We start from the raw sequence: 25,260 nt of genomic DNA, 5'->3' as shown, positions 1-25,260 counted from the left end.
CAAAATAAGGAATTATTCCCTAATGTAACTCCAGGGTCAAATATTTGACCTGTACTGCATTTCTCCAAATAACCAGCACTTTACAGGCTGATACTTCCTTATTTTCCCAGATCAGTATTTTGTCTTCTGCATTCCCTGAGTTGCACTGTCAGCGAAAGAGGCTTGATTTTGAAAGGAGCTCTGTGAAAGTTGTCCCACCTGGGACCAGGAGACCTTTTCCATAGAGTTTTGGTGGAAAAATCTCCAAACCTGACATCAGTTTGGGCATGAGGGTGCTTCAGTCTGTTTTACTGAACATTGTCTGCTTTGAATTCTTTTACAGGCATCAGTTTTTTGGGTGAACTTCTACTGGGTGTGAGGTTACGGTGCTGATGAGTATTAAAGATGTGTTTATGGCTTACATTAGCAATGTATATCTTCACATATAATCACTCAGTCTGGTTTTGTGGCTTCCCCTGAGTGGAATTATTACAGATATTGTGGAATGTAAGAGCATCCTTGCACTGTTGTGAAATTGGGGAAGGCCTTAATCTACTTCCTGGCCTTCGTTAAATTTTTCCACATGTGCATTAGTCAAACAAAAATACTCTGCTGAGGTTGTGATGCTTCCAAAATGCAGCACAGGGGATTTACATAGATGTGTGTTAGACATTGCTTTCCTCTAATCTACTTAAAAAGGATCTGTCCCATCCTAAGAAGATGCTTTTGAAAATGAGAAGTGAGCAGTGCTGAAGTAGGCTGCTCCACCAGAACTGTGGAAGATTTGGAAAGTCAAAGTTCAGTGACTTTTCTAGTGATTGCTGGCAGTAGAAATCCCCATGTTCACATAAGACCCAAACTATTTTCAAGCTAGATATGAGATTTTCTCAAAATGAAAACTGAACTTTGTTATCCAGTGGTTGTGGGTGGTGATGTTTTAAACTCTGGAAGATTTTACTCCAGTATTTTATCTGTTGGCTACAAATTCAGTGAACTGAAGAGTTTAATCTGTTCATCTTTTTCCTTGAGTGTTGAAAGGCAGAATTCCTGCTGTTCTTGGTCTTTTTATTAAGCCAGGGATTTATTTCTACTCAGGGAGTCTTCTGGTATCTTACCTAGGCTTAGTTAAAAGGCTGGAATTCAAATATCCTTGTGTCCTCAAACATCCTTATGTCTTGGACATGTACAAATGAACAGAGTAAGAAATGAGCAAAAGAAACTATTTCAGATGATCTCATAATCATTGAGTTCACTAATCTCACTGGCATTTTGAGTTATTTTCTTACAAAAAAGCAGATAGACATTAATTAAAGTACATAGAAAAGATCTATTTCAGTGATCTAACAATTCTTAAATCTAAACCCAAAGTTAGGTAGGTAACAAACCTTGCAGGGAGCTACCAAACCTTGGTAATTTTTCAAGCTTAGAAGATTCTCAGCATCACTTAGCAATGAAATTGCATCTGAACTATAATCCCTAATGTTGGGACAATTAGGCTGGTAATCATCTGTGATGCATGGAGTTACTCTGGGTACCAACCTAAGTAAATAAGCCTGACTTTATTTTTTCTCCTGTTTGTTTTTCCTCTGTGCTAATACTGATATTCCCAGCCTGGAGCTGGGAGCTCTTGCCACCAAGGATTTGAATCTCTCCGTGATACAGTCAAAAGTTTAATCCGCGATTTAGGGTCGTTGAGTGTCACTGGAATAGAAGTTATTTACCAAGCTCTGATAACTTGGAAATGACCTCAGGTTGTGCCAGGGGAGGGTTAGATTGGATATCAGGAAGGGATTCTTCACCAAAAGGGTTGTCCAGTCCTGGCATAGGCTGCCCAGGGCAGTGGTAGAGTCACCGTTCCTGGAGGGATTTTAAAGACATGTGGATGTGGCACTTGGGGACGTGGTTTAGTGATGGCCTTGTCAGTGCTGGTTTAATGGTTGGACTTGGTGATCTTAGGGCTTTCCCAACCCCAAGTGATTCTATAATTTCCTGCACTACGTTGCTGTTCTAGTCACTATCAATACTATTTATTTCCCATTGTGTCTTGAGGAAGAACTGATGAATCCAAAAGGTCTTGTTTAAAAAAGTCTGAACTAGATGAGGGGAGTGAAAAATAAAACCAACTTCCTAACTTGCCTTACTGGAAATGTCTGTGACAGGGTCAGTTAGCATTTAAGAAGCAGTTTGGTTGGTCTGGCAGTGATGATAGGCAGCTTAAAAAACAAAAGTAAACTTTTAATTGAAAAAAATTGTGAACCTGATTTTAATTGGGCTGTTTCTAGGCCAGAGCTAAGTAATGCCATGTTTATTGTCCAGTATAGTTAGCTGTGATCTGATGAATATATTTCTGTAAGGTGATTTCTAAGTTCTTCAGTTTATTTTTGTTATTCTGTACTTACTAAGCTATTTTATTTTTGATAGAAATAGGTTTATAATATACTGGATAATAGTGTGAGATTGCTGAGGAGATGAAACAAAATTGAGCAGAAAGCTAGCCAATCTCGTGACATTATAATATTTAAAACTGTGCACTTCTGTACGTTTTGCTCAAACTTTGTTTTGCTTTTTAAGAGGTTAAGAAATCCTGTGTTGTAAAAAAGCACCCCCAAAACCCCCTACTTTTTTCCTGAATGAATCTGCATAATAACTTCACAATAATTTCATGTTTTTACTATGTTTCAGCCAAGATGTTGTCACGTCTTTACATCCTTCTGCCACTCTAAGCAGAGCACTCTTCCAGTGGGAAGGAGAGAAACTGTAGCAGAACCTAAAAAGTGTTTTTTGACCTGGTTTAGGGGACAGCCATAGGTGCATGCAGGTTTTCACACATTGCAGCCAGGTGGTTTGAAACCAGCATGAGTTGTAGTGAGTTATGCGAGTTGCAGGAGAAAAAAAAAAACTGTAGTTCTTTCCAGATCCTTTGGGGTTTTTGGTGGTAAGTCATTTTTTTCCCCCTGTTTTTCTTGTTAAGACTGTGTGTACATTCCAGTGTCTAGGCTGGGCAGGATTATCTCCGTGGATGCTTTCTGCTGGCTGCTGTGAGGGTTCCACGTGTTTGGAATAGTTTGATCCACCACGTCTTACAGTGGACTTAGTGGAAATTCTAGTCCATATATTCCAGTTGCTGTATTCTTCCCAATCTCTTTTGGGATGGTTGTAGGAAAAACTGAAAGAATCATCACGTGGACAACTCTGGAGCAAGTACTTAGTCCATTTCCAGCCAGTCTGTGTTTTCCTAGCACTCCAAGTGCCTTTTTGCAGTGTAATGGCCTGGTAGCTCAATGGTTTTCTAGAAGAGAGCCTGAGTTCCAATTCCTCTTAGTAAAGCCTGTGCCCTTTCCTGCACAGCTGCTCTCTGAAGAGCTATGTGAATGTGCCAGGCAAAGTGAGAGTTTGGGATTTGTTTATTCTTAAAGGCTCGTTCCTAAAGTCATGGATTTCTCTAATAGCAGCTCCATGAAAATATTTAGGTTAGATGCAAATTATAGCAGCCTTAAAACTAATTTGCAGTGTATTCTGCAAAGTCATCTTATTTCTCTCTTCCCCATTGAAGCAAGGGAAAACTCTCCCTTAGTGATCATTGTGTCTGAACCCACAGAGCTTTTTGCACAGAGAAGTCCCCAGGCATGGGGACACCTCTGTCATTCCAGCAGAGATCAGCCAACAGTTGGCACAAAGGATATGACGGTTTCTGGGCTGGTAAAAGGAAAAATTATCTCCTTCCAGCAGTTGCAAGGCCCATGTCTGCCTGGGTAATAAAAAGAAACTTGCTCCGTGCTCTGCCAAGAGCTTTCTGCGTGGAACCGTCTGCCTTTTAGCGATGGGAATGCTTACAGAAAGGCTTAGCTGCTGATAGCTCTTCAGGCAGCCAGGTTAGGAAATGAGGCACACCAGGGCCGCCTCTGGCATTGCTTGTGGTGTTAATAAAATGGCCCCTTCTGCTTTGCTTCTCATAAGCAGAGGTGCCACATCATCTCATCTTTTTAGTAGTTTCCTTCCAGTGGGAAGGGGGGATTGGGAGCTCACTCCAGTGTGAACCCCTTGTCCGGATCCAGCTGCTCATCTTTTAGTCTCAGTTTGTGCTGGCGCTGGTGTGAGCTGAACTGGAGAACTGATCTGATGAAAGAAGTTATTTATGCAAATCTTTATTATAGCTGCTGGTGCATGGAGGGGGAGGATCCTTTGAGAGTGGATGGGGTGGTCCCTTTGGCAGTGTTGTAGATTCGTGCTAGACTGGATCTTGTATCTGCAGCTGATGATAAGAAGTTATCTCAAACCACGTTTAATGGCTTGCTTTTTTCACAGGAGAAACTTGTGTAAAACCATTGGTAATTGTGGTAGCTCGAGGGCTTACAAATACCTTTTTTTTTTTTTAATGTCTTGTGAAAATTACATAGAAAGTCATTGTGTTAATGGAATTTTCACTTCTAAAGTTTCTCAGATTTTAATCTAGGTGTCATACCTGCATAGTCTCCCTCCGGGTACTGTGCAGGAGTTTTGTGATGTCCAGAAAAAGGGCTTTACACGGAAAAGCGTCTGCCTTAGGACATGCATTTTTTTGTTTCTTATTGCCTCACAGCTGCTGCAGTGCTTGAATTCCTCCAAGTCCATAAATTTTCCTAAACTGTTATGGTAAATTGCCTTTGTACACATGGACTTCTGTCTTTAATGTTTGTTTAATTTTAATAAATTAATAACCCATGTATTTTAAACATTTCTAACTCCATTGATACAGCTGTCTTTCTTTCTTTCACGTTTCTTTTTAGCCTTTATTTTGTGTGAGCTGCCTTTCCCTTCTCTTTCTCTCTCTCTCTCTCTCTCTCTCTCTCTCTCTCTCTCTGCAAAAGAATTTTTATCTTGTCTAGCTGCACTGATTGAGATCTTCCTTGGTCATGGCAAACTGATCTTTGACCTGGAGAAGCAAACAAATCTACTTCTAAAAATATGATATTTGGGATCTGTCCCAGGTATAAAATGCCTCTTTCCAGCTGGGCAATATCTGACCATGCAGCAGTGCCAATTCCTGCAAGTGTTGCTCAGCGTTTGAAGAGTTTGTTGTCTAATGTTTAAACAAATGTAATGGAATCATAAATAAAATTTATTCCATATGGTAACTTGTCTTCTTGTGTTCCAGGATTAGGATAAAGTTCCATAAAGGAGAAAAGCCATATAGCATTATCTAGTTTTATCTGCCTTTGGATCCCTAAAGTATTTAATATAAAATACATATCTTTAAGTTTAGCATTTTTTTCTCTCCGGATGCTAAAAAGTATTAAGAATTTATTAAATACCACGTCTTGCCTGTGGCATGGTAGAGGAGACTGCAGGTGTGATTCTTCTCAAAAGCAAGTGTCTTGTGGTTTCTAATGGTGACTTAGCCTTCAGACTGGCAGCTTTTATTAGAAATCTGTATCTCAGTTCCCAAATTGTTCCCTTTGCTTAGGTTGGTTTGTTTTGTCCCAATTGTAATTAAAGACAGAGCCAGGTTTTCTCTTGGAGTTGAGCCTCTTTGCGCTGCAAATGATGTTCTTAGCTGGGTGTTGAATTTTGTAGAGCCATGTTCTTTATGTTTGATGGGGTTGGAGTGCAGGGCAGTGCTGTTCCGTCGTGTTTTCCCAAGTGGGGATGGGTCAATAAAGCAGCCACAGACCTGGATTGGCGCTGGCATCGCTGTGTTAATAAATGCTGTGTTATGATGGGAATCAGCTAAAGGGAGGGGGAAGCTGATTTATTCCTGCACTGTGTGAAAATCCGGAGGTGTCCTCTAAGCCTTTGGATAGACACAGCCAGTTGGCCAGCTCTCGAAAGTGTTCAGATTTAAGAGGCCACCCTGGTCTGGCTCCTGGCTGTGTCCCTTGTCTCATCGTGGGACTGCTTGGATACCGTTGCTACTGCGGTGATTTTGGGCTGCCCAGTGTGGAAGGAGCCAGCTAATTTCTGTCTGTTAATGCTCAGCCTCTGACTTAACCTCTTTCCCTTTGGTGCTTTCATTGGAGTGCTTTTTCCTCCAGCCCTTTGTAGTAATCCAGATGCTCATGTTCTTTTCCTCCTACACAGCAGATGGAGATGGCATAAGCCTTTTGATGACTGTTTCCTTCTTTTTACATAAGTTTTATGAGCTGACGAGTTCGTTAGTTGGATGTGGTAGAGCTCACAAGCACTGTCCAGCAGGTGGTGCATTGTCACCTTGCCAATAATTATATATTTTAGGGATTTTTAGGGTTTTTTTTTTTAGTTTAATCTGGGACGTGAGCTTTACTGCGTGGTTATAGGAGAGAAAGCAGATGTGTCACGTAACTGTCATGATGAATCTGTTTAATTTTAGCCAAAAAATCCCCTATTTTGAATTTGTTAAATACCTAAGTATTGTACTATTTCAAAATGAAGAAAGCAACTCAATTTTGCTGGTTGAAGAGCTGAACTTCTGCTTTCTTGTGTGTTGTTCTGGGCTTGTAGCTCATGAAAAATACTTGTCAAAATTTGTCATGACTCAGGTGGTCATCTTTCCATGCTTCAGGAAAGCTTAAGTTGTTTAGCAGCCCTCTCTATCCATTCCAGTATTGCCTATCTACTAAAGGAGAGTTTTTGGCTTATTAACCCTCCTGCTCATCATTTTAACCTTATTGAAAAGTTCTTACCCCACTGAGGTGAATAAGCCCATTTTTACCACTTCATTACAGACTTAGGCCTGTGTAAATTCATCCGTTTTACATTTATTTCACAATTTGGCTTTTTTTTTATTTCGCAACTTGGCGATCCGTTTCACAACCACAAAGCTCGAGGGTGTACTTTTATGGGTCCTGTAAAATGGCAATGTAGAAAATCTTTATTAAAGAAGGTGGAGAATCTGAGTCTGTACCTAATGATTTAGGTAGTTGCATGAGAATGTTACTGATCTGAATCTACAACACGTTTATTGGAGATGTAAACTATGCAGCTGTTATTTAAATTACTTTTGGCTTCTCATTTTTTAGGAATATCTTGGTGGATAGGCCAAATGATCAATCCTCACGATGGTCTTCAGAAAGCAATTATCCTCCCCAGGTAAGCTCCTGAATCTCTGCTGCTCTATAGCTGTGTCGTACAATTTAATGTGTACTGGGGTTTTTATTTTAAATGTGGGCTGCTGCTATTGACATCGACGTATTTATAGGCTTCCTTCTCTGAGAAAAATGCAGGTTGTTGGTACATGAGATACTTATATTTCTAGCAATTTATGATCCTTCTAGAAGTGCTTCATTGCGGGGGAAGTTTCAGGTTTCCTCCTTGGCAATCGTGGTTGTGCTGGAAATAATCAAACCTTATGGTGAGATTAAGCTGCTAATGAGGCGTGCAGGTCCCCCCCTTTGTCAGCACTACTGGAGGCTGTTGTAGGTTCTTGGCCCTGAATCCCAGATCTAAGGAGCTGGTGTTTGTTTCTCCTAACAGCACGTTTAGAAATGTGGCCTCTGGTTGGAGACATGAATGTCACCTCTTCTACTGGTTAAGCACCTTGTTAAAATAAGATTTGTATTGGTTTTAGCATCTAATTTGTTTTCTCACTATTATTAAGGCTGTTAGATTATCCAGAAAATGCTTTTCCACTTTTTTTTCTCTCTCCAGTGAATGTTATCCTCCTCTCTGTGTTAGATCTGTACCTTATTAGTCTGATATGGTTTGATCAGCTTCTATGTCTCTTACGTTGCTTGTTTTAAATTCTTTGTTTAAAGTATTGATATATAGCAGAGTGACTTGCACAGTGTCTCTCTCATGCAAAGTTCTCCTTATCTACTTATTTAATCCAAGTATTCCTCATGAGTGAAATATCACAGGATTTTTCTCCAGGAAAATTTTGTTGTTTTGCCTTGGAGTTCTGTTAAAAATCCAGAGTCTGCACTGGTGGCTCCCTAGAGCAGCAGGTCATCTGCTCCAGCTGAAGAGGTTTCACCTGGATTTTCTGATCAATCCTTCTATGTCATTGTGTCGGTAAAATTAGGTTTTTGGGTTTTTTAGAGGAGAAGGAAAGCTATCCTTTGTATTCCATTAACTTGTTCCTTAAACTTGAATGTGAAGACTGATACTGATCCTCTGTGCACCTATGGCTCTTTTAATTGGATTATTTTACATACTCATATTTTGATAAACAACATAGGATTTTAATCCACAGCCTGAAGCAGTTCTAGTCTGTCTAGGAACTATGGATTGCTGAATAATGGGTATTGAGCATGGATTGTATTCCAGTCTGTACCATCCTTTACTTTCTTTCATGCAGGAAGCACATGTTTTTCTTGAGATGCTTTTGTTCTCAAGGCAGGGCTGGCTCATGGTGTGTCTTTGGACTGGGTTTTTCATCTGAGATGTGCTCCTAGTTGTGCTCAGATCTGCTCTTCAATTTTCTGAGCCATCCTGAACAGTTAGTACTTCTAAAAATCTGATTCTGGGATGGGAACACACCTACTGTAAGTGGATGCTTTGGAATATTCCCACCTTATACTTAAGGCTGACAAGCAGTGATGCAGGTTATACTCAGACATGTAGATTAAGCAGGGATTAATTAGAGTGGCAGACTTCTGTACAAACCACACAAGCTTGTTAAAGAGATGTCTTCCAAAAATTTCATGTGTGTGAGTCGTGACCTGAATGGAAATGTTGTTGCAGAACGACTTGACTCCAACCCTGGAGAGTTGGGCACTGCTCTGCATGCTAAGCAAGACATTTAAACCAAACTTTTTCGTAGGAGAGAGATGAATTAACACTGGCATTATCTACCTGTGTGTGCATATCGAGACATGTATTAGGTATCCAGAATTAAGACCTGGCTTGCAAAAAACTAGTCTTCATAGTGGCAACAGAGATTGGCAAGACAGTATTTGAGTTTTATTCTATTACTTAGTTTAGTCTTTAACAGAAAACCTGGCTGCCTAACTGGAAAAGACAATGCTGCTGGATCTTCTTGCTTGAATCTCTGTATCTAACAGTGAAAATATGACGTACTGTGTAGCTGCCCATGTGTTCAGCAAGCCCAATCCTGAGCACTGAGTAAGAGGGACGATGTATTTGCAGTGCCTTTATACTACATAAAGTACTATATGCTTCAGCTACTTCTTGCGTTTCTAACCTGAGTGTTCAATTATTCATGCAAAGCATTTTTTATGATTTAATTTCCCTGTTGAAAAATTAGCTGGAAAGAGGAAGTGGGGAATTAAAATCTGCAGAAGAGTCCTGTGTGCAAAGAGTGCAGTTTTTGTCACTTCTGTGTATATAGAAGCAGTTCCCATTTGTGTTTCTCATACTTGACAAGAGAACTCCAGATCTGCTTGCATTTTGATCAAAATAGTTCTTGTGCCTTGTCCATTGAAAGACTGACATGTTTAACTGCAGGAAGAACATTTATATAGGTGTTCTGCTTCCTTGTTTCTTACAGCAGAATTTTAGTTTGGAAAACTTCAGTTGAAACAGTGGATGACTGAAGTGTGGCGAGGAGAGAATTTGGGGAAAAATCAAGTTGAGTAGTTCATATTCCAGAGGAGGTTGATGTATACACATGACTTTTAATCCCTGGTATAGACATCATGTATCCTATAGAAAATGAAGCTGCAGGGCATTTTATGGGTGTTGTGTTGGCAGCTCTTCAGTTAAAAACTGGTAACTCGTGTGGTGACGCACTTGCTCAAATGTGTGGGTGGCCATAATAATTCGGACAGGAAGTGAAATAAAACTCAGGGAAAAAAAGCTCTCCTTGTTCCCAACTTTATTAGCTGAACCCAGGGCTAAGGGACAACACAAGGACTGGTGTCCAGCGTGTTCAATGTGAGATATTTTAATAAGCTCTGCAGCTCTAATCGCTCGTATTTGTCTCCTCAGTGCCTCACCTTAATGCCAGGGTTTAGCAATTCCCTGCTGAGGTGATAATGCTGTGCTGTCTTAGAGGTAAAAATATGAGTGAGTCCCTAAACATTGGTTTATTCCCTTCCCTGACTGAGTGAAACAAAACCTTTCCAGGCACCTTTTCTTTCAGAGCACAAATCAGAAGAACATAGGTAAAAACATCAAAATGTGTTCAGTAACACAGTGAAAATGCAGTAGATGTGCTAAAGTCCATACCAGACCTTTTTAAAAAGAGAAAGAAAATGAAAGTGGAAGTGTAGTCCCTTGAAGTGTAGCCATGTGACTATATTTAGTAAAGGGTTTTCCGGGCTTCATGGGTATGGTAGAGTTAAATAATTCTTGTGGCCATGGGAGCCACCAGTTGGTTATGAATGAGTGCCAGTGAAAGGAAATACATCTGACAGCTGTTTTTCTGTTTATTAAACTAGATATCTTTCTTGAGTCTTGAAATAGATGACCCAGAAATTATATATTTAATAACAAACCTGTTACGTAGTAACCTATTCAGGCAGGAGAGGGCTGATGGTTCTATTTTTAATGTCGTTCTCGTCTTACATAGGAAGTGTGAAGCAATGAGGCTGGTGATGCTGAAGACCACGGCCGTGTCAGAAAGGCTCATCCTGATGATTCCAGTGATAGTCTGATGTGGAAGACTGTGCATTTAATTCCCCGGAGTGGCTTGATTATTAATGTGTAGAACAAAAGCATAGGTTTTTATTTAGCCACCAGCTTAATTGCAAGAGCAGTTGAGATGTTTGTGTCATGCACAAGGGCAGCCCTTGTTATTTTGTTATTTTGTGGGTTTTATTTTACATGCAGTACAAGCTTCACTGTTCCTTAATTAAAAAAAATGCTTCAGCAGAACTGAGGAAGAAATTGATAAAAGACAGTGTGACTCTAATTGTACAAGCAGTTTGTGTAGTGCAGCTTGGAATCTGGTTCAGCATATTTGATCGCAGAATCAGTTAGGTTGGAATAGACCTCTGAGATCACAGAGTCCAACCTGTGACCAATCACCACCTTTTTAGTGCCAGGGTCCAGTTAAATGCCACATCCAGTTGTTTCTTGACACCCCCAGGGATAGTGACTCTGCCAGCTGCTCCCTGAGCAGTCCATTCCAGTGTTGTGGAGATGTGAATTTTGAACCGTTGAGGAGCATATGTATAAAGTTTATGGTGGTGTCCAAACAATTGGTTTCAGTTTTGCATCTGAAGAACAGTTTTCCTATGATTTCCATCCTGCTGTGTAGATTGTATCAGGAATTAATTTAAAGTACATTAATAAAATTTACACTCTGTTGTGTGATGCAGCAGCCTGCATATGGTTGTCATCAAATGCTAGCACAGACCAGAGCTTCAAAAACGTTTGGAATTTGCTGCAGCTCCCAGTGTGACAGGGCTAGACTTGCTTTTTTTTGGGGGGTGCACTGTAAGGAGCTGTTGGGGTGCTGAAGTGCCGTATGTGACTTACTCTACTCTTTGTGCATATTTACTTACAAATGTGTTGAATCAGAAACCAGAAGTTTTGCTGTTCTAATGTTCTGTAGCACCTTTTTTTGTTAGTGTTGTGATATGAGGCCTAACAACTGGGCTGTGGTTTTTGCTCAGTCATGCCAATTAATCTGTGTGCTGTGTTCTAATGGACAAACACTTCAGTTATAGTTTGGATTTTTGGAATACTGCATGAATACGTGGACCTTAAATATACTGATGTTGCTCGCAGCAATAAAATGGAAAAGTGTCAAATGTCTTGGTGTATGTATTTGCCTGAAATCTCATAGACTTGTTCTTTCCAGGTTGAATAAATCACTTGATCTTACAGACATTACTGTCACATCCTTCAGAGCTACAGAGAATAGTCTGTCCCAGCTAAAATCCTGGTAGCAGTCCAGAAATATCCATGCAGCCAGCTGTTAGCAGCTCTTGAGGCAGTGTGTTTTTTCAACATCAGTGGGATTCGTAGCTGGTACCCACACAGTGGCAGTAGTGTGTGTTTGTATAGAAACCCAAAAAGTACATCTCTGTATTTTTATGTATATACCATAGAATTATAGAATTATAGAATTATAGATGACCTTAAAGCTCATCTCATTCCAACCCCCTGCCATGGGCAGGGACACCTTCCACTATCCCAAGTTGCTCCAAACCCCCCAGCCTGGTCTTGGACACTTCCAGGCATGGGGAATCCAAAACCTCTGTGGGCAACCTGTGCCATGGCTTCACCACCTTCACAGGGAAGAATTTATTCCTAATAGCTGATCTAAATTTATCTTTTAGTTTGAAGGTCTTTCAATTTGATATGTGTCTATGTATTCATTAAAAAACAGAAAAATACGTACCTAGGCACAGGGTTTTAAAACAAATCTGTCCTTTGTTTCCATATCAGTCAGCAGACACAATTCACAAAAAAAGGTTGATTTTAGTTTTTGTGCTTCTATTTTCTGTAAGATCTGCATGACTCAGCAGATGGTGGGATGTGTGGAAGAGGGAAGGAGGGCGGCAGAGTTCCCTCTCTATCTGTAGGGTTAAGAAATCACTGCTGGCCATGTGGAGTAATTGCTGTGCCTTGCTCCCTTCCAGGCATAAAGGACTTAACTGCAGTCCTGGTTTTCTCTCCTTTAATTTAGGGTAAGAATTGAATAATGCAGGGTGACGTTTGTGCCAAGTTTTTGCAAATCTTGTGTGGTACTTGAGAAAGTATGTGTTCATGGCCCAGGCATTAGGTTTGGGATTCCAGCAGGATTAAGAACTGCAATTGCTGGTAGTGCTGGCTTCGCTTTTCCAGCTTTGGGAGAAATCTGCAGGGAAGATATGATGGTGTAGGAGGAGTTCTTAGACATTGTGTACTGTCTGTTCTGTATGGGAATTTTGGCAGCGGGCTGTGCCATGTATCAAGTGCTGCCTTGCTCATTAAAGGACCGTCCTTTTGCTCATCCTTTCCTTTCTCCTGCTTTAGAAAATCAGTTTTCTCTGTAGAATTTTAGTGGGGTTCTTTTCCTGAAGTTTGGGAAGTACTTCAAGACAACAGCATGGCTTGCTGCTGCGTAAACAGTGGGTTCTGACATTTAGGTGGATGGCGTTCTTCACAAAGCTAGAAAATTTTCATTAAAAGTATTTGGAAAAGCACCAAAGCATTCTTCTGTTGTACCCTCACAGTGCTGATACTGGTTGATTTTCTTCATTTTGAAAAAAAATGAGATGCTGGAAACATCTTTGACAGTAAATCTGCTATTAGTACCTATCCAATCTACATCCTCACCTGTAACTGCTCTATATACAAGTATTTCTCTTAATCTAAGCTTTCTCTGAATGTAGTAGGAACCAGCCATTGAGGTCAAACCTTTATTTATCATACCTTTATCCTGGTGCTCTCCAGAACAATATCAGTACTGCTCCTAGACTGAGAATTAGTTGCTTTATAGGGCTGAGACAAAAAACAAAACCTGAGAACTAAATGGATGAGCAAGTTTTTTCTGCTGCTCTCCCAAAAGTTACCTGTCTAGGGTAAGATTGTCCTACTGAAGGAGTTGTTTAGCATAGGAGATACTACTCAGTCTCTACAGAAAGCAGCCACCCACATGCAAATAACTCTACTTGATGTTGCTGAAAGACCAAAACTCAGGCATCATGTCTGGCTTGGCGGTGCTGCTGCGTGGAGGACAGGGCCACCAGCAGAGCCTGCGGTGGGAGGTGTCCTACAGTGTGCTGGTCTGCTCGTGCTGGAGTCCTGATGACAGGGTTTTGTAACAAAATCAAGCACGATGAGTAATTGTCATTCTGTGCTTTGCCTCTGTGGTGCACTGCTTATTTCTGAGAAATCAGGGAAGAGAATGAAACACATTGTTTTCGGATATAAAACTCGGTGTATTCTGTAAAACAAAGTGTCTCCAGACTCCCCACAAGAGCTGTTTGGTAGGGGAATGTGCTCGGTGGACCCTGATGGATGGTGCAAGTGCTTCCTTGCATCTGCTTTTCCATGGGAACAGACCTCTTCCTCCAGCAGTGCTGGTGAAGCTGGTAGCTGTGGCCTTTGTATAGATAATCTGACTACTCATACACAGATTGTGTCCACCCAGTGTGAGAGGGGAGCAAATGTTCACAAGGGAGAACATTTTCATCATTTTCCATGTAAAGCTCCTTTTCTATCATTAAGTGGCTCCCTTTTATTTGGGATGGTTAATAATAAGCAGTTGGTTCCTATGTTTGCCACACACCGAACTTAGTGTTCAGTGGTTAAACAGCATCAGCCCAGAGAGGAAAAGTAATTTGATGTTCTCTTAGCATGTGGAACATACTGTATTTATCTAATTGTGTATTCCGTTTAGGTTTCATTTCAGGCTGTAGTGGGCGTTTGAATCTTCATTCTCTGTAGTTTGATCCTATTTGCCAGATTTCAGGAAGTCTTGCGTCCAACTTAAAGGAATGTATGTAATCTCTGAATAGAATTGCTAGGAATAAGTAGTTCAACCAAATCTTTTTCCTAGGTAAACTGCTTTTAAAGTAATATTCTTAAAAAATCTTTCCTTCATTCCAGGACCAAATGAGAAAATACCATAATGGGGAGGTTTCATCTTCACTTTCATTCTCTGGCTGTGTAAACTGAATATTTGGAGGTTGTAATGCTTCTCCCTTAGTGTGTTTTGCTTTGGCTTTAATATTCAAACTCACTGTTCTCTTTTCTGCAGTATTTGATTCTGAAGCTTGAAAGACCTGCCATAGTCCAGAGCATCACATTTGGCAAATACGAGAAAACACATGTCTGCAATTTAAAGAAGTTTAAAGTCTTTGGTGGGATGAATGAGGAGAATATGACAGATCTCTTATCCAGGTAAGACGTGATTCCATCAGCTCTGGGAACTGTAAAGGCTGGACCAGAATGCTCTTCCCCCTTGGCTCCCCAGCAGACACATGGCCAGCAGTGGGGCAGAGCTGTGGTTGTGACCCTGCCATTGGCTGCCCTCATGTTTGTGGTCGGGTCAGAGAACAGCAATCCCAGCGCTTGCTCCAGGAAGCCTTCCTTATCCTGCTCTAACCACAGAGGATTTGTGGAGAGCAAGCTCTTGGGGATTTGGAAGAGCTGAGCGCAGGGTGCAGCGCTGCTGGATTGCAGTTCCTTCCTTCCATGTGTTTGAGGCACAGGAGAAATGATTCCCCAGGTGTAGGGGACTTTGAAGTAATTTCTAAAAACCCAAGTAACCTCCCCATGTCAAAAACCTCATTGCAGCCATAAAGATCTGAACTAGTCAGCTGCTCTGCCTTTTTCAGATGGGTAAATAGATCAAACAGGCAAATGGAAACTTGCATATTCCTTTGTTTAGTTGCATTTGGTAGCGCTGTACTGTCAGGTACTAAAGAAAGAGCCTTTAGGCTGTTCAGGTTATCCAGAATTTCTGAGTAGTTGCTAATATAAATTTGCAAGGGCCTTTTAAGGGGTCTGCTGTTTCAGAAAGGGAAATGAGAGTTAAATATCCAGGAGTACAAGAGAAAAGATTAGCAAGAACTTGTAAATTTTGGGAGGCCTACAGAAGAGAAGTCCATCTCCAGGGATTGTATGGGGTACATCATTTGTAGTCAAGCAGAGTAGCCATTGAGAAACATGGGAAATTCTACATTGCAGGTGTCATTCAAGACTGTATAGAATCTATCCAACAACCCTTCCCACACTTTTGCCCTCTTAGATAGATCAGTCTTGAAATCTGCCTTTATTGCTGTTACAATTGTGGGGGGAGAAGTCTTTTAGTATCATAGTAATTACTGGCATTTAGTATAATTTCACTTGTCCGAAGTTCAATAAAAATCCTCATTTTGTGACCTGTACTTGTATTTTTGGTTAAAATGGACTTAAGATTTTTGATAAATTATACTAAATATTTGAGTAAGTAATGTCCATAAATGAATCACAAAGCACTTTGTCAGGGTGATAATTTTGAGATCTGGTCCACCTCCCTCTTGAGAATGGAACAGTGCAGTTCAGTATATCAGGAGCTGAAGTCTCAGGGTTCCAGATGCAGAGGAGCAGCATTGATCCAAAGCCAGTTCCCTCCCAGAATCCCAATACTGCCTCCCAGGGAGGCACAGGTAGGTGGAGAGCAGCCCAGGCCTTGGTCCAGCACATGTACTGATAATTCAGAGTGGTATGAAACAAGCTTCGCGTTTCAGGCGTGACCTAGATTGCATTTATTAGCTAGTCCTAAAATACAAGGTAAGATTTAGTAACCTTATTTATTTTTTCCCACAGTGGCTTAAAGAATGATTATAACAAAGAAACATTCACCTTGAAGCATAAAATTGATGAACAGATGTTCCCCTGTCGATTCATTAAGATAGGTAAATGCATTTTTTCAGCATTCTGAGTAGAAAATAATCTCTTCTGATACTTGTGCCGGTCTTGGCACTTGTGACTTCATTGTACTCAGGCAAAGTATCCACAATAGCTGTTCCATTTCATCATCTTTTAGTCTGGTTAGATTGGAACACAGTGAAGTCCTGTTAATAAGAAATAGTAGCTTCATAATTTAAATCCTGCAGAGTGAAAGCAAAATAGAGCAATTTTCAGTAATACAGCTGTTGAGTCAACTAATTGCGGGAGAAGCTGCTTACTGTCCTCCTATGAATTGCTGTATAGAGCTTTAAATAAATTACTAAGCTAAATAGCAGTAAAAGTTTCAGTATTGGCAGCCCTGGAGTCTGAAAAAGCTTGAAAAGTTTCGTTCTCAAACACGCTCGCAACTCATAAAGCAACAGCAGAAGCCTCCCTTGTTCTCTCCCTGCTGCTCTAATCACGATGTCTCACTCACCTCTGGCTAAAGATGACACCCAGGGGCAGGGAAGGGTTGTACCCCCTGATGTCTGGTTTGGCTGGGGCAGGGGCTGAGGGGGTGCTCCTGAAGGCTGGGTGCTGGGACGTGTGATTGGGAGCAGGTGAGGATGTCTCTTCCTTGCTTTCTGCAGGCCAGAGAGAACAAGAGTCTTACAGTTCTTGGATTTAATCCAAGGATTTGGAGCCTTTCAGCTTGCTCAGTAAATTTATCTTTCCCTTCCTACCTACTGAGATAGTACAAGAATGACTGGGTTTAAACTAGCTGTTTAAGGTTAAAAATAGAGCAAGGAGGTAGTTGCTGAAAAATGAGATAAGATCCTGTTGGCTAATTTAGATGAATTTAGGAGTGTTTTGATGTGTTGGGTAATTCCTTTGCCAAGACTCTGATGATAGTGGCTGTGTAGGGGCTCCCCTCAGAGCCCTTTGCTCTAATGTGTTGTTTCTGAATCTCTTCATGTTTGTCAGGAACTGAAAGCTTCAGGCTGGGAATCCGGTACTCATTTGTGGGGTTTCCTGTTCTTAGAGAAGCAGATGATTTGGTTGTTCACTGGGCTGGTTTCTGGCTGCTACTTTTGGAAGCAACTGTAGTGCTTGGCTTTAGGAAACCTCAAGAGTAGCAGAGGAATCGAGTTAAAGGTTGACTACATCAGGGAAGTTAAATGAATTTTAAAAAACTTTTATTTTTTATTTTTTATTCTGAAGCTTCCAGCATTAGGTTTTTGGAAAATGTTATTTTTCAGTGGCTAAAAAGCATCAAGTGGTTCCTGGAGGGCTAAAGGAGCCAATGGAAAGATTTCTGGCTGCTTCTCTGGATGTGTAAATTGTATTCCAGAAAAGTGTGTTCTGATGAAATGAAGTGTAGCAGTGAGTTGAAACTTGTTATGAAAGTGAAACGCTGATTACTTTCTACTACCAGGATGTTTTCCTCTGAAGTTACATGAGTACCTTATTTTCTTGGGATGGGATCTTCATGTCGCAATTTTCACAATGGCATGCAGTGATAGGACAAGAGGAAGTGGCCTTATCTGAAGGAGGGTAGATTTAGATTAGATATTAGGAGGAAATTCCTGATTGTGAGGGTGGAGAGGCCCTGGCACAGGTTGCCCGGAGAAGCTGTGGCTGCCCCTGGATCCCTGGAAGTGTCCAAGGCCAGGTTGGATGTGCTTGAATCAACGTGGGATAGTGGAAGGTGTCCCTGCCCACCTCAGGGGAATGAAGTTGGATGCTCTTCCAGGTCCCTTCCAACCCAAACCATTCCATGAATAAGCATTCTCTATTGTATCAATTAATATGAGGTTTGCACTGAGCTGTCACTTCCTCACTAGTTGTGGTTTGAGGTGAGTTTTCCTTTAACTCTTATCTATAGCCTTCCATTTCTTGAAGCTGTCTTCCATGAAGGAATTCCTTTGCTAGGACAGAACTGGAAATGATCTTTTCACCCAAACCTATGAAAGCCTCTGGTTGATGGCCGGTGCCATTTTGTTGATGAAGTTGTGAGAGCGTTTTTTGCTGCGAAACAACTGCAAAACACTGTTATGAAATTCTGTTATTTTTCAGATTCACAGCTTGAAAATGTTTTGAGTTTGTTAAAATTTCCAAGCTGCTAGCCAAAGTAACTCAAAATTTCAAGCACCGTGCTGTGTTCCTTGTAACAGTGCCAGGAAATGAGGCCAAAATCTGCCCTTTTGGACTCTCGGGGACTGACATGGCAAAATCCCACTATCAGTGAGGTTTGGGTTTGGGGTTTCACAGCACCTGCATCAGGAATTGGCTTCATGATTCCACAGATGAGCACAGGGACCTACAACAGCACTGTCAATGACACAACACTGGGGTTTATATGGGGGCATGGGGCAGGAGGAGCCATGGGGAGATACGGGAGAGGGGACAATTCCTGCTCCAGCTACCATTGCTCACGTATCAGAGGAATTTTCAGGCTCATAAAACACAGAAAGAATAACCTCTCTCCTTCTGTCAAGAAAAGCCTTGCACTTCTGCTAGTTTAATTACTTCAACTTCGGTTCCTGAGCACTGAAATGCCCAGTTGTGCAGGCTTTTGACCTACTTGACAGGTAATTTTTACATTTCATGTAGCACCTCATTAAAGAACTGGAGAGAGGGAAGAAGATATTTATCCTGACAAAATATTGAAGAATAATCTTTTTCATGTCTGTGAGCTTTGTTTCTGGCTCTGTTCTCATGATTCCTCCAAGCAGAGATTTTTCTGTGCTGTGTCCTTGAGAGCAGAAGGTGTAAAGACTGATTGCCATGAAAGAGCTTGAAAAGTACCAGGTGTGATTCTCATTGAAGTTTGTTACTAGCATGGGGTTTGGTAACTAGGCTTCAAGAGTTTTAGGCTTTGATGGAACAAAAATGAGGGATACTTTTTTAATGGATATTTTCTTCATTTTTGCAAGTGTACATGTTTGTATGTCTGACTGTAGATGAGGGACACAGAAATTAGCTTGAGAGAGGTATTTAAAATAACTGTGTTTAATGCCTTTGCTATTATCTTCTCTACTGTAGAGTTGCAATCCTTGTCTAGGCATAGCTATTATTGAGAAGTAGCCCTTAAAATCATCCTTGTGTGGATTAAGAAGTGTTTAAGTGACTCAAATACCTTCTGCTTCTCAGAAGAATATTGATTTTTTAAAAACTTATTTTTCCTCTGCTGAGCTCCTCTCACTGTGGAGTGACAATTCAACTGCTCCGAACAGTTACACGTTTTAGGATGGATTGCTGTGGTACCTGCAGGAACAAAACTTGGTGAGGTGGCTTTATGATAAGAACTGGAAGAATTATGTAGCTTTAGGCATTCAACACCTTTGATTGTAGTGTATTACCATCTCAAAGGTGTGCAGAAAAAAGTGCTTCCAGGCTGTACTTAGTGCCTTCTCTTTCCAGGTAGAAGTCAGGTTGTGGGTGCTCTAAAAGGAGATTTTTCTGAAGATCTGAGCACTCCTATGGAAGCCTCAAAAAAGAGGGGGCAGAAGGGATGAGAGGTGTCTCCTGGGAGTCAGGAAAGAAGTTCAAAAAATGGGGAGATGATCCAGCAGAACACTTCAGCTTGCCTAACTGGAATAGAAATCACGTTCCAGTCTCAACCTTCAGCTTTGTTTCTTTTCCTGCTCCTATGGAGTAGTTTACAGAGATCAGGCTCAGTTTTCTCTGCCAGTGCAGTGCTGGGGAAGTGTTTGCCTTCCCTTTCCTGTACACCTTAATGTGCTTTCCTTAGAAAATATGGTTGCACTGTGAAAATCTTGTTGTTAAAATCACCATTTCTGGTGGTTTTTTTATTCCTTTTGGTAAAAAAGACTTGGAAGCTCCCAGTTAACTGTGGGGAGGACAAATGTCAGTAAGTTGTTGGCTTTGCTTTTTCTTGTGGTGAGAGCTGCCTGGGATTCTTTTGTGCATCCCAATAACTTCTTAGGTGTTGCAGTTGGCTTCAAAGATAAGGGGATGAATTGTTAACTGTTTTCTGAGAGAAGTTTATGTAAGTTCTGAGGGGAATTGCTGAAAAGAAATAGAGGTGGATAGAGAAGGTGGTAATACTTTGGTTAGGAAATTGGCCTCAGGTTCACCATCAGGAAATGTATGGTCTTGGCCCATTTGAGGTGGTCTGTGGTTTAGTTGAGTGTTTCAGTTCAGTGAGCTGATGGATAGACTTTGATCTTTATAGCTGACCAAATACCAAATTTAACCTCAGTTTGGTCTGGTCTGTGTGTTCAGGCTTGAGGACAGACCAAAGGTGTTAACCTTAGATGTGGTATTTTGTCAGACTGCTGCAGTAATGGGTAGGATATCCGGGACCAAACTTGGGTTTAGAAGCAGTCATGTTTTATGGTGTTAAGTTACCATGTTGGCAGCACTCAGGTTGTGCAGGGGATGAAAGACAGGTGCCTCTTGGTTTTTCTGACCACTTCACTTCTCTCATGTCTCTGCAAAAATGCTCCTACAAGGAAATGCTCTGAAAGCATCACACTGTGTGCTGAATAATCAAGTTGAAAAAAAACTGCTTGAAAAGATGATTTGAGAGCTGTGACATAGCAAATACCTACTTAGGGGTATTAAAATCAGTTAAGAGTTGCATATACAGTGTCTCTTTGGATCTTGACTGTTCCCAGAAGTTATCGTGAGTCTTTAGGAATAGGTTTGTAAACACACCCTCTAAAACTTAGAAAAATCATGTGCCTTGTGCCCAAACACATTGCAGACAGTCAGAGATGTAGTTTGTTTGAAGTATAAATACTTAAGAACCTGTGAGAGCTCGGGAACAACTTTATGATGAGTTTGGGGTTTTTATTTCCTCAAGGAGTAGGTCAGAAAAACATGAGTTCAACAGGTTAATCTCAGTGGTATTTCATGGTGGTTTGAAAGACAACAAGCAATTTCTCTGTGGCAAAAATAGTGGAAGGGAGGAGGTAGTGGACTCCTTGCTGTTGCTGGTAACTGCTCATTCAACTTCAATACTGTCTTTTCCTGTTTATCAGTTACAGTCAAATAAAAAGGAAACAAAAGTATTTGAAATGAAACCACTTGATTTCACTGCAGTTTTAAGGAGTCAGAGTTCACACACAAGTTTTCTGGGAGTTGGAGTTGCTTCAAAAAGCAGAACCAAGTCTTAACCTGCAGATAAATCACGAAATCAGTGCAAGGCCACAGATGTTAACCCAGTGTGGTAGAGAAGCCATAGGTGAGAGGCTGTAGTGTATTTCATGGGTCTTTTAGTATTTCAAGTTAATTTGTTCCAATATTCAGATAAAATAGTATCAGCAAAAAAACTGAACAGATTAAAGCTTAAAAAAAAAATCGGAGTTTTTAAATTAGAAACTGACAGTTATCCTTCTCTCCCTCCTCCACAACTTGCAGATGTTACTAATTTTGTGAAATTTGAAATACCCAAGCTTCTTGTCTTCACCATTAGGGGAAATAATTGTTGCTGACAAATGGGGAAATAAATGTACTATGAGGAACAAATACTATCGCTAGTATGCTTGTGATTCCCATCCTTGTCAAAGCTTGTTGCCTCTTGGAGCTGTTCTTAATGATAGTGTTTTTGCTCTTTTGCTTAAAGCAAGCTTCTGCTTTGTAATGATCTGCTGTGTTAATGTTGCTCAGCACAGGTTGCTTTAAATGACAACTTGAACGTGATATATTTGATAATTTTGCTAAGCTAAGTTAAATGAGCTAGAACTTAAGTCAGAAATACTGACTTTTGTGTAAACTTTAGAAGCATTCTGTTGCAATAGTGGTGGTTTGATGTTTATGCATCCTTTTTCTCCTTTTCCTTTCTTCTCCAGTTCCACTCTTATCCTGGGGACCTAGCTTCAATTTTAGTATCTGGTATGTTGAACTAAATGGCATTGATGATCCAGATGTGGTCCAGCCCTGCCTCAACTGGTACAGCAAGGTAGGCCTGCATTTTAGATGCCGTTTGTTTGAAGATTCCCAGTCTCAGAATCTTGTGAAACTTCTCTTACTGGAGTGATGTGACCTTTTCATTCCTTGAATATCAGCTATTAAAACAGCAAACATGCACAGTTGAAACCACGTGGCTGACTTTGACTCTAAGGGAAACTTTCTGAATTTTATCTGTCTGTTCTCTTTGAAAAACCAACAAAACAGCCCCAAGACCCCCCAAAACCACCAGCGTCACCCAAAAAACCCACCAGGTGGACGTTACAAGAAGGACATGAAAGAAAGGAACACTGAGTCAGAGGGGACAATATTAGTGAAGTAGTATTTGTATTGGAAGGGAAACTAATCTTAACAAAACCTGATTCCATTTCTCCTTCTTCCTGCCTTCTGATTAGTCATTCTTTTAACATGCCTGGAGTCCAGAGCCTTTTGGGTTACAGATGCAGCTTTTGTTACAGCATATAAAAATGACTTTCTTTGAAAGAGAATCTACATTGGTGTCGTTCCTGTTGCAGTTCCTTGAACTTTTGCTGTTTCCCTCTTACTGTCTTTTTGCTCAGTACCCTGGAACAGAGTGGGGCTGGTGCCACTGAGCTGTGACATGGAATGATTGATGCCATTTGTCATTCAACAGACAGAAAGTTCAAAGGGTTCCAAACTTTATTTTTATAACCTGTATTTAATTGAGTATAAGAGATGCCTCTCCTGCTGGAGGGAAGTGTACTCTGACAACCAGAACCCATTTTGTTGCTGCATTTTGTGCATTGAATCTTCCGGAACAATTAATGAAACTGATACTATGTTGCAGAGAAGACATCCTTCCCAGCTGAATAGGACTGAATAGTGGAGCAGTGTATTTCTACTTCCAGAAGGAAGAACTTAAAAGGGGATAGAGGTTGTGTGTGATCAGTACTGAGACTCCCACACCAGTTCATGGTGCTGCCAGAATGGTGAAGAAGCCATGTGACTGGTTTTTGGTTCGTCCCCATTTGCATCAACATCATAAGCTGCTTTGTGGAGGATTTAAATAACCAGCACAGTGGAAGTTGTCTGGAGCTGCTTTATGATCCAAGTGGTGGTGTGGTCATGAGTCAGCTGATGCTGGATGTCCAGTTTTGAAAAGTCCAGTTGACAGAAGCTGCTGATGGTTTTCCTTTTGCTGGCTCTGCACATGGTAGTGTCTCTGGCAGTTTGGACCAGTTGCTGCAAGCAGGAAGCTCTGATTTTATGGTTTTTTGGTCAGGAGTCATGCAGTGATGATGTCTGTTTTGTTCCATATTATCCCATGGAATCGGCACTTTTCCTGGTCAGCATTGTGTGTAGGGACAGCTTCTTCAAGGGGTGCCAGCATTGTTCTCCTAAAGGTTGGAGCCCCAAAGCAGCAGTGCGGAGACTGACTCACGATGGTTTGGGCTCTACTAGGATCTGTTGCCAAGTTTTTGGTGATGAGTGCATGTGTCACTGATGTTCTCCTCTCTCACAGAGAAGAGGCCACTGTTGCTGGATCCATGGAGAAGGATGTGCTGACCCATATTTAGGGAAAGGCAGAAAGGTTGACCTGTTTGTTCCTGTTCTTTGAGATGGTGGGAATATTTTCATATGTGTTTTTGGAAATCTCAGAGGCTTTGAAGTGTAATAATTCTTCACTGCCTGCGACATCAGATGAGAGGAAGGTTCTACAACACATTGTCCTTCCTTTTCATAATGTGCCAACAAAACCTCCCTCTCCTGTGTGGAGTGGAGTGGGGGATAATGGATAAGGGCTGAAACATTCCTTAGTGCTTTCTCCTCGCTGTCTAGCTCAGCCTACTGCCTTCAAAAAGCTTTACTCCTTTTTCCTGAAGAGTGGACATACTTCAGCACCTAAGAAGGGGTAGTTTATTACTGGGTACCACTTCTGCTAATGAACACATCTAAGTATTTTTAATTCTATGAGTGTATTTGACAGTGTTGATGTCTTAGTCTCATGCTCTTGTTACGTTTTTAACCATAGGAATTATTTACAGCTTTGGATCAAAGCTATTATTTGGATTGTCATCTCTTTAAACCTGTATGACAGCATTTAAAAAGGAGCCTTTTATATGCTTTTTATACACTTTTTTTGCTTAGAGCAAATTTTTACATTTAACTTCTGAGGTACTACTATGGTGTCACTTGAGTATAAACTTTTATAGCATCAAGTGACCAAACTCCATCCAAGTCATTCCTGTCTATCTAAGCCAAGTCTATCAGTCATGAGAGGCTCCGAGGAGGGGAGGAGGTACCTTCTATCCCAAGTCTTCATTTTGTCTTATTTCTAACCTGGAGGATCTGAAAATGCAGAAGCTGGTAGTTACTGGTGTGCAGCTCTCCTTTTGCTTGTTATCCCTTTGAACAAAAAAATCTAATTTGGTTTTGGCCTTGACTCATGCAAGTGAAGATTTGCTTAAAGAGCATGTCTTAGGTATCTCTTGGAAAGAAAAAAAGGAGTTGTTTTTTGCCAGTTGTGCTGTAAAACTATTTTAGCTTTAATATTCCTTTGCTGAAGCCTTGCATTCTTATCGGTACATGTCCTTGGCCTTTATGTGGGCTGGGAACTGGTTTTCTAAAAATGCGTAGTTCTGGCTATTTGCAGCTGTGAAATACTGATGGATTAAGAACTAAAAATACAGCCCATGGCCGTGTTTCTTTTTAGCCACTTCAGTTTATGAGATTCTTGCTATCGAGCCATTATTTCAAGAGCACTAATTTTTGTTGAATGTCAGTGTTAGTTCCAGGTTTTCATAAAGATTCTATTCATTTAAATACTATAAACTTCATTTTTACCAGTAGTGTCCATTTAGGAGTAAAATCTTTTGTCTGTAATTTGATCAGTCTTATAGATGCTTAAAGTTCCATTTGCTTTTTACCACAGTAGTTGTGTGTTAAAGATGGAAATTGAGATTTTTTTTTTCTTTAATGCCTTAGAATTTAGGCTTGAAAAGTGTATTTAAAATAAGTGATTCTGCTACTTATCAACTTCAAAATCTGTGTTTCTTATGCATCTTGTTAGCAGCTTTGAAAATTGTAGCTCTTACTCAGAGTTTACTACTCCCTCGTGTGTCTGTGCCAGGATGTTTGACCCCGCGTGGGTTTTATCTCACCTTTCTCACCCGTTCCCACAGCTGAGTGGGAGATGGGCAGCTGTGGCTCCATCCA

The 25,260-nt window shown here is 40.8% G+C and overlaps 1 protein-coding gene across 3 annotated transcripts in view; it reads left to right on the top strand.

Annotated features, from left to right (window-relative positions):
• MKLN1 (muskelin 1) overlaps nt 1–25,260 on the top strand; it is a 95,202-nt gene that overhangs the window by 7,238 nt on the left and 62,704 nt on the right. For 2 of the 3 annotated variants that reach the window (XM_069034344.1, XM_069034353.1), the window contains exons 2-5: nt 6,954–7,023; nt 14,531–14,673; nt 16,084–16,172; nt 21,966–22,075. In XM_069034344.1, the coding sequence (XP_068890445.1) occupies nt 6,954–7,023; nt 14,531–14,673; nt 16,084–16,172; nt 21,966–22,075 (412 nt within the window). The remainder of the gene's footprint in view (nt 1–6,953; nt 7,024–14,530; nt 14,674–16,083; nt 16,173–21,965; nt 22,076–25,260) is intronic. The other variant, XM_069034357.1, reaches the window with a different exon arrangement.

Source organism: Aphelocoma coerulescens, chromosome 1A (assembly GCF_041296385.1).
Source record: "Aphelocoma coerulescens isolate FSJ_1873_10779 chromosome 1A, UR_Acoe_1.0, whole genome shotgun sequence".
NCBI lineage: Eukaryota > Metazoa > Chordata > Aves > Passeriformes > Corvidae > Aphelocoma > Aphelocoma coerulescens.
Note: the sequence above shows the minus strand (reverse complement) of the source record. Positions and strands in the feature narration are given on the sequence as shown.